Source organism: Pocillopora verrucosa, chromosome 13, assembly GCF_036669915.1.
Source record: "Pocillopora verrucosa isolate sample1 chromosome 13, ASM3666991v2, whole genome shotgun sequence".
In the NCBI taxonomy this organism is placed as follows: domain Eukaryota; kingdom Metazoa; phylum Cnidaria; class Anthozoa; order Scleractinia; family Pocilloporidae; genus Pocillopora; species Pocillopora verrucosa.
In genome coordinates, this window is record NC_089324.1 from 2,810,841 (window position 1) to 2,825,502 (window position 14,662).

Below are 14,662 nucleotides of genomic sequence, written 5' to 3' on the forward strand. Positions count from 1 at the left end.
TGCGGTATGCTGACTGCATCGCTGGAAATAACTGGTTCTCGGCCATAAATCTGGATATTTGATTTGCGACCACCCTTTCGATTGTTTTTGAGAGAAAAGATAGATTTGCAATCGGTCTGTAATTTGAGAGACAGTTCGGGTCCAATGAAGGCTTCTTTAAAGATGGACATACCAGGGATTGTTTTAACTGATCAGGAAATTCTCCGTTAGCCATGGAGGCGTTGATAATCTTGGTTATAATTGGCGTCAAGTGTGGAATTGACTTTAGAATTCGTGTTGGAATGGGATCCAGTTGACAAGACTTAGTTGGAGATTGAACAATAAGTTTGTGAACAATATCAGCAGATACAGGTTGAAAAGTTTGGAACGACGAGGTGACTGGATAATTGACGTTGATGTCGGGTGCTTGGGCAGTATGGGAGTCCAAATCCGATCTTATTTTCTCAATTTTTTTGATAAAAAAATCGTTGAACGTTTCGGTCAATGTATCCAATGAATCATTATTAGGGAGTGCAGCAATGTTCTTCGATAAGAATAGGCGAGATACCATCTTGAATAGTTGTGATTGGTCAGAGGAGCTGATCAGAGTCCGATAATAGTTTGTCTTTGTCGCTGTTAGAAGATCATTGTAGTGTTTGCAGGAATCAATAAATATTTCTTGGTGAATTTGAAGACCAGATGAAATATATCTTCTTTCATGACGACGTTTGTCTTGTTTAGCCTTACGAAGTTCATCAGTATACCAAGGAGAATGCGGTCGCAGAGTGACCCATCTCTCGCTCACAGGAGCATGTTGATCAAAGATAGACGAGAGATTAGTATTATATTGTGTAGTCAGCTCAGTTACACAAGACTGTGGATTAGTAATGAGATTAGATTCTTCGATGTCTTTGATCATACTAGCTAAATCGAGCCTTTTGGTGTTTCTGTGTTTAACATGTAGTGTAGAAGGTTTCGGTTTTGTACATTTCACCTTACAAGTAACCAAATTATGATCTGAAATATTGTCGGCTGATAGAATGCGAACATCCGTTATAACATTATTCTCTTCACGAGATAATATCAAGTCCAATGTGTGGCCCAGGCGATGAGTGGATCCAGATACATTTTGAATTAGATCAGTGGACTCAAGGAGATTTAGAAAGGAGGCAGCTTCAGGATTTGATAGATCATCAACATGGTAGTTAAAATCACCGGCAATTATAATGGGCTGCCTTGATAATGTAAGTTCTTCAAGAAAAGATGAGAATTCTTGCAAAAAGCTATTTCTAGTGTTGTTCTTTTTGCACAGAGGAGGGCGATAGAGAACAATTAAACGGAATGTCTCACTTTTGTTGGATATGCTCACATCTAAGTACTCAAATGAGCTTGTGTTCATGATGGAATTTTCCGCTCCTTTACTCACAACGCACGCGCCAAACAACTTACATTCCATCGCGTACCGAGAAAACAACGTCCAAATTCCAATCAGAACATACCTAACCATTGCACTACATGAACATTAGGTAATTTTTCACGTGCTGGAATTGTCTTCAACCAATCAAATTCCATTTTGCCACATTGGACTTCGCTCTATCACGTGTCATTTTTTTGTAAACAACCGGTACTTTATTACGTATTCTAATTGCATTGTTCAACCCCGCTGAAAAAAATTCACATGAAACTAAATACTACTGATATTGAGTTTTCCAAGCAATTCTCCCGCGTTTGACTTTTCTACGAATTAAAAGTCGCTTTAAGCTACCTTGGCCTTAACCCAATTGCGCGTTAATTCCTAGTAAAACAACCTGCTTTTTATCACGCATTTCACACACAGAGGGCAAAGTCCAGAAAGGCAACAACCAAATAAGGAGCCCTCTCTGAAATATGATCCTTATCTGTTGTTCAGTGTATCTTCACTTATCCGATATCGCAATATCTATCTTTGGTTAGGGTCTATTGGAGGTACAACAAAGTTTCGGTTCGCTTTTCGTAGCAAAATTACGCGGAATTATATTTTTGAGGAAACTAACTGTAGAAGAAGAATTTTGACTTTCTCTCTTTTGGAGGAACTGCAGTACGCGTAGTCTCTTTCGTAACCGTTATTTGGTCTCGTCACGCAACGTGCTCTCTCTCAAACGGGAAATACAGGCGTTGTGTGACGAGACCAAACAACGTCTACAAAGGAGACAGCGGAAAGCGTGGTACCGATGCATTTCATTTTCACTTAGAAGTATTTTGACAGTAGAGACAGTAGATCACATAATATCTGTGAGTTCAGATAAATTTGGTTTTTTCTTTCTTTCTGATATTTTCGTTTTTTGAAAGTTATGCTCTTTTCAGTGACAAAAATGAAATGATTAAGTACACAACCTGCCCCATCTCAACCCACCCAGCCAAAAATGTAACTCTTGCATGTTACGCATGCCCATATTTGCATATCAGTCTTTACATCGAGATTGCCAATAATTTTTACAACTTTGACAACCCTCCAGCATTTGTCAGTGTAGCCATGTAATCTGCTAGATACCGTGATCAGTTCCTATTATCAGTTTACTACAATCTGTGATCATCGAAAAAAAAAATTGAAGCTTTGTTTAGATAAATTTGATCCTTAAGTCATGTCCTAGAAGGAAGTCTTTAAATCCAATGAAAGCAGTCAGCATTAGCTTTTCATTGGGACAAGCAGGAAAAGTTTTTTTGTGTGTGTGTGTGTGGTTATCTGTTACTGCAGAAGGTTTGCAGTTCAAATATCAGATTTTCTGAATTTGCTTCTAGCTGTTGGTTTACTGACCCCTACCAACTTGCACTTTAGTATCAACAAAGGGTTTATATTTTTTGCCGATGCAGAATAATGTATTTTCAAAACACTTTAACCTAGTTTTCCTTCTCAACACTGATTTCCATCAACCATCAGTTCCTTCAGAAACTAAAATTAACTTTCCTTGTCCTCCTACTTTTACCATCTGATGGTAAAACTGAGATTAAAGATTGTGAAATCATTGCAGATATTAACTGTTTTCGTATGCCTCTTTAGCTATGAAAAGAACTTTACTCCTTGTCCACTATCATCTGTAGCATCTGGAGCTTCAAACATTTGAGCTTTTCCTTTGAGTTCCAGTTGACCCAGGGCTTTTTTCAGCATCCACATGTCAATGCCATAGAACTCTTGTGGAAACAAAAAGAAATAATTCAAAATGTAGTTGATGTTGGATCCTCTATAATGCCTCAAACTCCTAATCCAACATTTGTAAAGAAAACAGCCATCAACAAGTAAAAAGTCACCACACCTTCATTTACAGTGTCATCTCCAGCTCTCAACTCAAATAATGTACATACGGTGTCCGTCATTCCATTTTCTTGCACCTAGACAACATAAAAACCTGTTATTTACCAGTTTTGTGAGGACTTCTGGAAAAATTGTGGAAAGTATTTAAGGATTTATGCTTTGTGAGACAACAGAAGGTCTCATTCATTACCCATTTGAAGATCAAGGCAGCCCATTCATCTGGAGTGCGCCACATGACAAAGCATCTCTGCTTTTTCTTGTCCTCCCATTCAATGTTGCCTGACTCAAAAGGAAAAATAATGTGTCAATATATTGTCCAGAGTAAGAGGTGCTGCTTCCAGTAAGGGTTACTGCTGGGACTCTAGAACCAGAGGTCTCGATTGGAGTTCTGGGGCCATGCTCTTGGAAGTCACATTTGTTACCGAAACCAAATAGGTGTTTATTGTTTGCTAGGGTAATAAAAACTTTTTTTTTTTCCACTTGGGATTATAGCTTGCATTGACCTGATAAAGTGCTAGAGAAGAGGAGGGGGACTGGGTTCTACCTTTTGATTGAAGTTCTTCCAAGATAAGATTTATGGTTTCTAGAGATAGTTTACCTGAACAACAGTCAAAGAAGATGATGTGGTAAGGTTTTGTTATGGCCAACTATGGTTCCCATTGTCCTTTTTAATCACAAGATCTTATGCATAATTCTCCCTTTGGAACACTATAAATTTGAACTGACTCCCTACTGACCCACTGAGCTAGCCCCTTCTTCAATACCCCATAAGGGTGAGGGTGAGGGTGAGGGGAGGGGGGGGGGGGAATCTGTTGATGGGGATTAATATTCTGTAGTTGCCCATACATTTTTGTAACTTATTTTTTCCTAATTGGTGCTATATCAATAGGATACCCACTAGAAGTTAATTTTTTTCTACTCTTACCACCTGTTTGCAGTTTAGAAGGCAAATTTTACCTCTCTATACTGCAAGGAGGATTATGCTACATTTTCATCACTTTTGAAAATTTAACCTTTTCATTCCCAAGATCTCATTAGTAATTTGCTTCACGGTCTGCTTTACAATTCTTAAAATGTTAGTTTGGAGATATTGGTATTTGATTTACTGATTATCCCCTAATTTCTATTTTACTATATTCTCATAACTTGTCTGCTTGATATTGTATAGAACATTGTAAGGAGAAATTCTGCATTGGTCACTCATGGGAGTTAAAGGGTTTTAAATCCACCAGGTAGAGGGTCAATATTGATGCATTTAAACAAAGCTTATATAACAAGGATATGATCAATCTTCTTATTGGAGAATAATTCGCTTGTCTGTGCTTCTGTGACATCGAGAACGTAGCGTTTATGATATTTGTAGAAGGCCAACACAAGATCACACCATCCTTCGATTTGTTTTCTGCGAGTATCCAAATTCGTTTGAAGCCTGTCGAGAGATTTCTGTGTTAATACTCTAACATAGGTGAGGTATCTGACGCGGCTATTATCTCTACTTACGTGAAAAAAGGAGGAAAATTATACTGCCACGGCCATACAAAGGTCTTCGCCATCTTGAATTAGGCCGGGCCGCAAAGCTCCATCGTGTTGAGTAACTAATCTATGTAATTTTCACTGTAATGTCTCCAGGTTGTACGTCGGTGAAGCAGAGGCGCTCGCTTCCGTTTCACCTTGAGGGGGGAGGGTACGGCTACACGTAGGCTATAGGATCTGAGGTGCCAACTTGCAATTAACCGCGTGTGCGTAATATTGGACTGTGCTATAAGTTTAAGGTAGTCTTTGCTCAGAGAGCTCGAACAGAAAGAGGATAATATTCATGAAATTATTTTGTAGAGATGAATTTTGGGGCAAGCTAATATGGTCGTTGCGTAATACTGTTCTTGATCATTCGCGAGAGACGCCTCAGAATGATTTCAGCCATTATTCGATCCGCCTAGAGCAGTGCAGCTAATAGGTTGAGACTATGGTGAGCCAATACAATTAACGCGCCTTCACAACATTACATACTGACAATCATTTTTTCAAATCCACTTTAGAGGAGTTATGACGTGCAGCCAGTGTAAAAGTGGTCCAGTACCCAGACCTTTCACGACCAAGTAGTTCAGTTACGGTAAGATCTGCGTACGAATTTAATCCAAAAGCATAAGAGCGTTTCCTGTAATTTCCCCGTCGTCCTAGCCATGTTCCATTTTTCCGTCCCATGTGCGCCTTTTTCAGTTTGTGTTTGACTGTCAGTTTCTTTGGTCCAGGAAGTCCCCCCCCCCTGCCAGCTCATCTCTATTTGCCAAAGTGAATTTGAATTAAAATAGAATTTTCGATTAATAAAAGTTGTTTATTACAATTTAAGAGTGCTGCGACATAAATCAGTAGTGTGTACAGGAACGAAAACAGAAGCAACATAAATGACTAATTAATATTTACTTCCTTTAAAAGAGCGCTATCCAAATACAAGCTTCAGAAAAGGAAAACGAAAGAAAAAAATGAAAAGAAAAGTGAAAGCGTTTACAAAAATTGCGAAAGTTATGTCAATATCAACAACTTAAATACAGTGGACATCGACAACCTGACCGAGTAACAGTAACTCATTATTCACTTGAAAATAGGAACTGCTTTGACGACTGTTACATCAAAATCACCTGTCTCTTTTGAAGTAAATATTTCCGCAGACTAGTAACTTCTGAAAATATAAGAGTTAATCCAGTTTTTTTTAAAGTTCGCAATCAGTGTCAACTTGTTGCAGAAAACCAAAAATGTCAGTCCACAAAACTGAAATAACTGAACTTCGCAACCTCGTTCCCAGGCCTCTCATCATGAGGACGAGGTTGTGAATTAGGAACAAACACTCTTTCTCTGGTTAGTTACCAGTGTGAATCAGAATAAATTAGTGGAAAAGAATTTTCGATTCTCAATGGAGGACTACTTCAGCAAACTTATCGCTCAGAACAAAGGCTGCGGCTAAAGCTGCAATGAGAACCGCTATGGAAGATGTCACGAGTCCAGCTCGCGACTTCATGCCTACAACCTCTAGAAACACATAGTCTGTTCGCTTCTGTATAGTTGTAACAGGACCAGCGTTGCTGTAGTAACTGAAAAAGTCCAATCTTCTTCGCGTATATGGACCCGTGATCTTCGTTGCTACGGTGATATTGACGCATCTCCAGGAGGAGTCATACAACCAATATTTACCATTATGGTAGGCCGATTCTTCCAACTTAGCCATACCAGCATACAAGATGCCACCGTGAAACAGCAACGTTAAATTTCGCGGATTTTCATCTCTAAATACGCTTTTCATCTCGTCTCGCCCATTAGTTACAATGCTATCAGTTATAGACACATATTTGAGCGAGACGGTTTTTGGTAGGCCCTCTTTAAGGTCTATAACAGTACTTTCTTCTTCCACATCTCTACAACACCATTTCGATACACCAACTTGTTTGAAATACATTTTTGTGAGGTTGACGCGAACTCCGCCGGTTTTGGAAGTTCTCTTCAACGAGGGAAACTGTTTGCCAAAGCATTCAAGGTCCTTGGAGGGACCTAATGGAACATCGTCTGTCAACACCCTGATTTCTACCCAGTCCGTGTAAACCCGAAACCCCGAGCTTTCGCGGTAGCTTGAGTAAGTCGAGAAGTCCTCGTAACTGAAATGGCCTTTCTTCAAAGACCGCTTCACGCACGACCATTCATGGCTGGTTTCTACCAATATGGAATTGTACCAGACAGAGTGACTAGCTATGGTCGCTAAAACGCGTATACCGTCGAAATGAACGTACAAAGCTCTTGGATCAGAGTAGCTGTTAGAATAGGCCCGCAGATACACCCATTTTGCTTCGTCTCTCCTCAATATGACTCGCAATCTTTTCTCAACTGTCTCTTTTCCGTAACCGTTCCGGTATACGTGTTTGATGTCCAATGCAGCTAGTTGACTGGGAGCGCTCGTTACAAAGGTACCAGCTGAAGTGCTATGTAGAGTACCCGTTTGAATGACTCCAGGTGTGGTGCGGCGCCAAGATCGGCTAGAGGTAGTTCTAAAGAGTGTTGTTGAGGGGCTGTTTGGAGTGCTCGTTCCAACGACTCCATGTAAAGTGCTGTGAAGAACGTTGGTACTGGGGACACTAGCTGAAGTGCCTTGCACACCTGTGGAGTCTAACGCACACTTCTTATCCATTTCATTGGGTAAGCAATATGCATATTGTACAACCAGTAAGGCTGATAACGTGAAGAACACAAATTTCATGCTTTCAAGTTTTAAAAAGCTTTGGTTCTTTCTCTGAATATTTTTGGATACTGCGACTAATGGATTGAAACTGACAGTTTGTGTCTTTATATACTCTGGCATTACGGAAAATTACCTTGATCAGACAATACTACTGTTTGTCATTTTTCGCAACCCCATGCCACCCTGGGAGGTGCGAAATTCCGTACATCTGTTAAGACAGCTGACGTCACGAATAGAATCGTTTTTTTCCGGCTTAGACGCCAATTTTCGACGACAGTTTGGTCGGTGCGATCTCGTAAAATAAGCAAAATATTTTTTTGTGACGTGGATGTTTGGAGTAATACCATCGTCTACCAACATTCTTTTATCAAAAAATAAATAAAAGGGTATTTCACAAGTGCGCTATGGTACGTATTGTGACTACCAAGGTATTTCTCAAGGTCTGAATCTGACCGGAAATGTTCTTTGCAAGAGTTTATGTAACGCTATGAGATGTTATGAAACGCTCTAAAACATCTCTCGATTTCTTCATTTTTCCCGCTATTTCGTGGAACGCGAACTCATCGATCGCGGAAACCGGAAACGAATGTACTAACCATCTTCATTTATTCCGCTATTTCGTAGAATATTTTTTACGTAAGCGATCATTTTATTAATTATGACAAGTAGTCTTTGTAAACTTGTTTGTGATCATTCAGTCTTGGGACGTTTCCAGCGTTCGCCCTTTGTCAGAGCAAAGAATCTATCGTCTATCGCTCTAACGAAGGGCTAATGCTCGAAACGTCAGCTTTTACACTCTGTTCGGTGGCCAATTTACGTTTTCAACTCAGTTGGTAATACTAAATTACCCTGTTATACTCTCCCACCCACGCAGCACCACAGTTTCTTTAGAAAATTATTCCCTTTATTCAATAGTCTAGGGATCAGACTTGTGCCAATCTTCTTTATACGTGATTTTGGCAGTCGGATCTTTTCCTCCATTTCCCTTTTCTTGGGGGGAAATGAATTAGGAAGTATGATAATCACAAATCTCGTTAGCTGTCAAGTCACTGCGTTAATGGCTATCCTATGATTACCCAATTTACTGAAGCAAAGGTTGCCGTTAAGTCGATGTGTTACTGGCTTTATTATGGTCGGTAATGATGTATACCATCCGACAAACTTAGCGGCTTCAAGAAATGCTCGTATGTATAGACAAACGAAACTACGAATTTCGCTGTTCTCGAAATGAATTTGTTAACTGCGCGATATAAATATTCTGTGATTAATAATTGATAAAACACTGCATGATAAAAAGTTACACTTATAACAAATGTGGTTAGATTTCACAAGAAGACCCTTGGGAATAATCTGATGTAACTGCTAGCGTTTACTTGATGGAAACACAGCGAGTGATTTAGCCAGCAAAGCAAGTGTGATTTGCGAGCGAGTGATTTTGATATTTTAATGGCAGCGGTAAGCTCGGGAGATAAAGAGATTTGGTACCGAGTGGGTGAGTGACTGTAAAAAATAAGGGGGGGGGGGGTGGGAGAGAGAATATTTCAAATTCCGTACAACCTTATCCTTAATTATTATTAATTATTATTATTATTAATCTTGATTTAGAAATCAAGGGCAAAAACAATAATTTACCTTTTCATCGAATGCCTAATCGGAGAATAGCTTAGTGCCATACAGAAATCTTCCTAAGAGGGTCTCAATGGGGTGATGGCTTTTACGGCTATCGGTTAAAATTTTGGCCAATTTCCGGCTAACGGTTAACACCTTTCCATTGTTTCCACCAAAGATATTTTTTACGATTAATTTTTTTTACGACTAACGGTTAAAATTTGTCAATTTTTACGTCTAACGGCTAAATATTTTGGCCGTTTTACGGCTAACGGTTTACCCCATTGGGACCCTCTCCTAAGCACCAGTTTATGCAACATGGTTGAGAAAACCACGAGGTTCGCTCGTGTTTGGTCGTTGAAAGAATATGCTAAATTTTTGTACCAGTAAACCGTTTGGTTAGATCGTTAAACAGTCCTCGATTTGGCAAAGAGCTAAGAAAATCATGAGCATGCATGCTTCGGCAGCAGTCAGTTCGTTTTTGAACGTTGAAAGACTAAATGCTAAATTATTGTATTGCGTCGTTTGGTTCAACCGCCCGCGCTTGAGTTGTTAAAATATCGTTACGGTTTGTTTTCTTCCTTATCTTAAACATGAGCCAGAAATTGTCGTAACTTAGTGGACGGGATGTGTGCCACACGGAGATTGTGGGGTTTCAGGATCTGCGAGATAATTTCAGACATACCCCTTGGGTATGATATGGCTGGCTACTGTAGTTGCAAGGAAGGTGATAATTTTGTACATGTAGTGGGGTTGCGCGCAGGTGAGCCTAATAAACTCTGTCAGATACCTAAAGGTGGTCATTCGGAACAATTTAAAATTCTGTGTCGAAAGTAACTCGATACCGCTTTAATCCTATTTCTCTTGACCTTTTGCACCCTAACATCAGTATGCATATTCTCCATACTGTTCTCTATACATTTCCTGAGGTGCTGACAAGGAGAATTTGACGTTGAACAACCAAGAGCTTCTTTTGTTGGTGATCATTTCCTTCATTCTCCTGACCTTACTGTTTTATTCAGGGGTGATATTGTAAGGAGAATCTGGACGCTGGTCACTCCTAGGGTTAGAGGGTTAAAATCAACCTTCATTTAGTATTGAGTTGATCACGGTAGCTACTAACACAATGTCACGTCCATCATCTTCTAATAAAGAATCTTCATCGATTCCCGAGAAATATTGATTTGGGATAAAATAATATGGAATTGGGCGAGATTCCCTCAAGAACTCCATCAGTTTGCAAAAAATCTGGCTTGTTGTGATTGTCTTTCCACTTGTTTCTTTCGCGTTTTCTTCAATGCAATTAAAAAACAAGTTCTTGATCAAGTAGGTCGACAAAATGTCGAAAGGTTGAAGGGTCTTGACATGCTCAAAATCTCTTTCTTTGTCATGAGCATCACTGGCGAGATGTGCATCACCGGCGAGGTCTTCTTCTTCTTGCTCTGAAAACTCATATCCTTCTTTGTTTTCGTCAACGGAAACGCGATCATCATCATCATATACAAGTATCTTGCAAGACACAGCTGGGTGTAGAACAATTTTGGCGCCAATAAATGCACACTTCTGTTCCTGTGATAGGCCTACCATTATCAGACTCTCAGGCAAAGAAAACGACAACCTCCAATAGCCGTCCTTTGGAACTAAATGACAGCCGCGAGATTTGATATCGTCTGTCAATAATCTGCTCGTTTTTCGTGCTACGAGAGGCCAATGAGGCACTGGAATGGCAGGAACCAGGTCTACGGTAATAATCAAATGCTTGTAATGCAAACCAGCCCACTTTAACTCCAGATTACATGTGACAGTTCCTGTGAGTGTCCATGTATTCTCAACTAAGGTGTCTTCTGTGAGGCCCTCGATGTAGATCTCCAGTGGTGCCGGAGTGTGGTCCGCAAGGCGCGCTAATGCCTGTCTGGCTTCATTCACAAACTTGGTCATAACACTACTACTGTCTAACCGATCTCCATTAAAAAAGTCCTCATACACTCCCGATTCATTAAATTTCTTGTAAATTACCACCTCATTGTACAAAGTGTCTTCATCGAACGTGACCGAGCACATTCGGCCAAGATCTTCGAGAAGTAACATATAGTCAAATTCGTCGGGATCTCCAACTCTCGTTCCATCATAGACACTCCCAGAAGGTATCAAATTGCCTTTGAACCTCTTGTCAATTTTGGCTATTTCCTCTGCCCACTTAGTCATGAAATCTTCTACACTCTGCCTAATTCTATCAACTTCTACCGAATCCGTGGGTACCAGACCAACTCCTTCCACCATGTGCATATCGCGCAGATAGTCAGGAATATCCCCAGCAGATTTCTCCCTCATAAAATCCAACAAATCTCGAGGTACCACGGACGAGTCAAATTCTTTTGAGTATATGTTTGACGCAGCGACAACCATGGTAAATATATCGTCAGCTGGAAGGCTTTGAGCGATGACATTATCAACTGAAGCACCTGAAACTGTCACATCGCGCTTTGCATTGTTCGCAACATCAACAAGAAATTCCCTGCCAAATCTCAAAGCAGTGTGGTAATAGTGCCTGGACAACGCATACTGTACTGGAAGCCAGCCAGCATTGTCTGCAAGCTTGTCGTTCGCACCTGCCTCTAATAACTGAGTAACAATTTCTGGTGTTCCTCCATAGGCAGCGTAATGAAGAGGGGTGCTGTTTAGATAATCGTGCGCATCCACGTCGGCGGAGGCTTGGATGAGCATTTCGATGATGTCGACGCGTTTAAAGGCAGCTGCAAGGTGGAGAGGAGTAATGCCGTTCTTGTCAGCAAGGTCGATGGAGATGCGAGGATCCTCTAAAAGCAATCGGACCATAACATGGTTTCCAGCTTCTGCTGCTGTAGATAGAGTTGTACGTCCATAAACATCTTGTGCGTTTACTTCAGCTTGGCTTTGCAATAAAAGCTGGATCATTTCTTCGTCATCGGATTGAGACAAATGCTGTAACGATGTCATTCCGCGGAAATCTCGAGCATCAATTTGAGCCCCTGATCTCATAAGCAGCTCAGCATTGAGCACCTTTCGTTCTTCTACGGCGTGATGCAATGGAGTGCAGCGTTCATAATCTGGCATATTCACATCCACATTGAATTTGAGAAGAAGGGCGATAAACTCGTAAATCAACGAGGCCTCAAAGCAGAGCCCAGCAATACCGCCGTAGACAAACAAAGAATGAAGAATGTTATAGCCATATTTGTTCTGTGTGTTTGGGGATGCCCCAGCCTCTAACAACACGGTGACCAATTCCAAAAATTTGCGATGATCTGATAAGAACTCTCCGAACATATCCTGATCTAGAACAAACGACCTGTGGAGAGGGGTGTCTCCATCTTCGTTCTGCAAGTTTAGGTCGGCACCCGCGTTTATAAACAGCGAAACTATCGATATATTATTTGTTAGGTGTAATGCTGTATTACCATGTCTGTCTCTTGCATTCACGTCCACTCCATCCTGCTGCAATAAATTTTGCACTTCGTCGATGTTTAATTTCACGACCGCAGCAGGCAATTGAGACATCCTTGGACACTGAATCCAAGAGAGGATGATGGATATTTTTGACTCGGGCCCTTGCTGTCTAAAAGACAACGGTGTATATAAAAACAAAATAAAAATTAAACAAAAGCGAAGAAAAGAAAATTAAAAGCAAGGGGATATAAATTTTGGGAATGAATTAAACCGAAAATTTGGTACCCCACTTCCGCTTAGGCGGTGGTGAAGGGAAAGCACTTCTATTTTGCTTCAATAACATGGATCAGTTATTGGAGTTTCTCTTCCCCAGGGATTATGTCCTTTCTGTACAGCGCCCTTAAAATAAATGTCTTCTGATGTCCAATTAATGATGTAACGGATCAAATTTCATCAGTTTCATCACCTAAAGTTGAGAGATCGTCTGATAAACTATACTATCAAACATAATAATTAAATCATTGAATTTAGAACACCAAGAAGTATAGGAAATGGATGGGAGGATGTTTTGGTATCTTAAAGATATTTTGAAAAGCAGAATACGGCGAGGGACTCTTGATATGAAGATCGCATTTGTCGCAAACAGAAACTTACTGCGTGGTTAGTCCTGGTTAGATGTTGTTGAAGAAGACCAGTCTTGAGTGTGCTTTCACCTCTTCGCTTAGCACTCCATCGAACAATAACGCTATGATTGGCGTGAATCGGTTGAAGTAGTCTCTGCAAGCGTTGGTTTCTCTGCTTATCTTAGCCAGCGATTTGCAACAAGCAAAGGAACAAAACAACGATGAACCTTAGAGGTCAAAGTGAAACGAAGACCCTGAAAACGAAGACCTAAGACTCCCTACGAAAACGAAGACCCCCTACGAAAACGAAAACCCATAACGAAAACGAGGACCCCTTAAGGAAACGAAGACCCATCACGAAAACGAAAACACATTACTAAAACAAGTTCAAAAGAGATTGGTATTACCTTTGTGGACAAAGATTATGTTCATGAGACACTACGAAAACGAAGATCCTTACGGAAATCTCGAACTCTGAATTTGGCACATCTGCAATTTATTACAGAATATTTCAACAGTAGAGCCCCGTGCAGCCTTCAATGGGACTACTTTAAAGCTAAAACGAGATTCAATAGAAGAGACATGACATGCATATGGTGGTATATAATGAAGCAACAAGATACAAGTTTATTAATGAAAATAACATCTACTAGCGGTAGTTAAACTTCCAGCGAGGAAAAATATACTGTTGTTTGAATAAAACATGGCAATTCGACCGATTGATCTCAATAAAACTTTTCTTGCGGATAAATAATTACAAATCAATCCCTTAATCAAAGCATTACGCTACTCCTCCTAGCGATTTATAAGTTTAGGGACCGGAAAAGCTCTTGGCAACTGTAACAAAACCTTGAAAACCACTTCAATATAAACGTCACTTGTTCAATAAGAGACATGACATGCATATGGTGGTGAATAATGAAGCAACAAGATATAAGTTTTTTAATAACAATAACATCGACTGGCGGTAATTAAACTTCCGGCGAGGAAGAATGAACCGTTGTTTGCCGAATAAAACATGGCAATTCGACCGATTAAGTTCAATAAAACTTTTCTTGCGGAATAAAAATTACAGATCAATGCCTTAATCAAAGTATTACGCTACTCCTCCTAGCGATTTATAAGTTTAGGGACTGGAAAAGCCCTTGGAAACTGTAAGAAAACCTTGGAAATCACTTCAATATAAACCTTACCAGCACAGCAAGAGACATGACATGCATATGGTGGTGTATAATGACGCAACAAGATATAAGTCTATCAATAACAATAACATCGACTAGCGGTAATTAAACTTCTGGCGAGGAAAAATGTACTGTTGTTTGAATAAAACATGGCAATTCGACCGATTGACGGATTTCAATAAAACTTTCCTTGCGGATAAAAAATTACAAATCAGTGCCTTAATCAAAGCATTACGCTACTCCTCCTAGCGATTTATAAGTTTAGGGACCGGAAAAGTTCTTGGCAACTGTAACGAAACCTTGAAAACCACTTCAATATAAACGTCACTTGCAC

General features: G+C 40.1%; 2 protein-coding genes across 2 annotated transcripts; both read right to left on the reverse strand.

Moving 5' to 3' along the window:
* Nucleotides 1-1,430: 1,430 nt before the first annotated feature.
* LOC131779508 (vacuolar protein-sorting-associated protein 25) lies at nt 1,431-4,850 on the reverse strand. Its single transcript, XM_059096071.2, has 6 exons — nt 4,769-4,850; nt 4,552-4,697; nt 3,813-3,866; nt 3,459-3,547; nt 3,270-3,345; nt 1,431-3,147 (listed from the first exon to the last, which is right to left on the reverse strand). The coding sequence occupies exons 1-6, from the start codon at nt 4,819-4,821 to the stop codon at nt 3,017-3,019; spliced, it is 549 nt and encodes a 182-aa protein (XP_058952054.1). The 5' UTR covers nt 4,822-4,850; the 3' UTR covers nt 1,431-3,016.
* A 4,385-nt stretch (nt 4,851-9,235) lies between these two features.
* Nucleotides 9,236-13,384, reverse strand: LOC136277723 (uncharacterized). Its single transcript, XM_066160306.1, has 2 exons — nt 13,179-13,384; nt 9,236-12,693 (listed from the first exon to the last, which is right to left on the reverse strand). Exon 2 carries the CDS (start codon nt 12,633-12,635, stop codon nt 10,179-10,181), a length of 2,457 nt encoding a protein of 818 aa, XP_066016403.1. The 5' UTR covers nt 12,636-12,693; nt 13,179-13,384; the 3' UTR covers nt 9,236-10,178.
* Between the last annotated feature and the right edge of the window lie 1,278 nt (nt 13,385-14,662).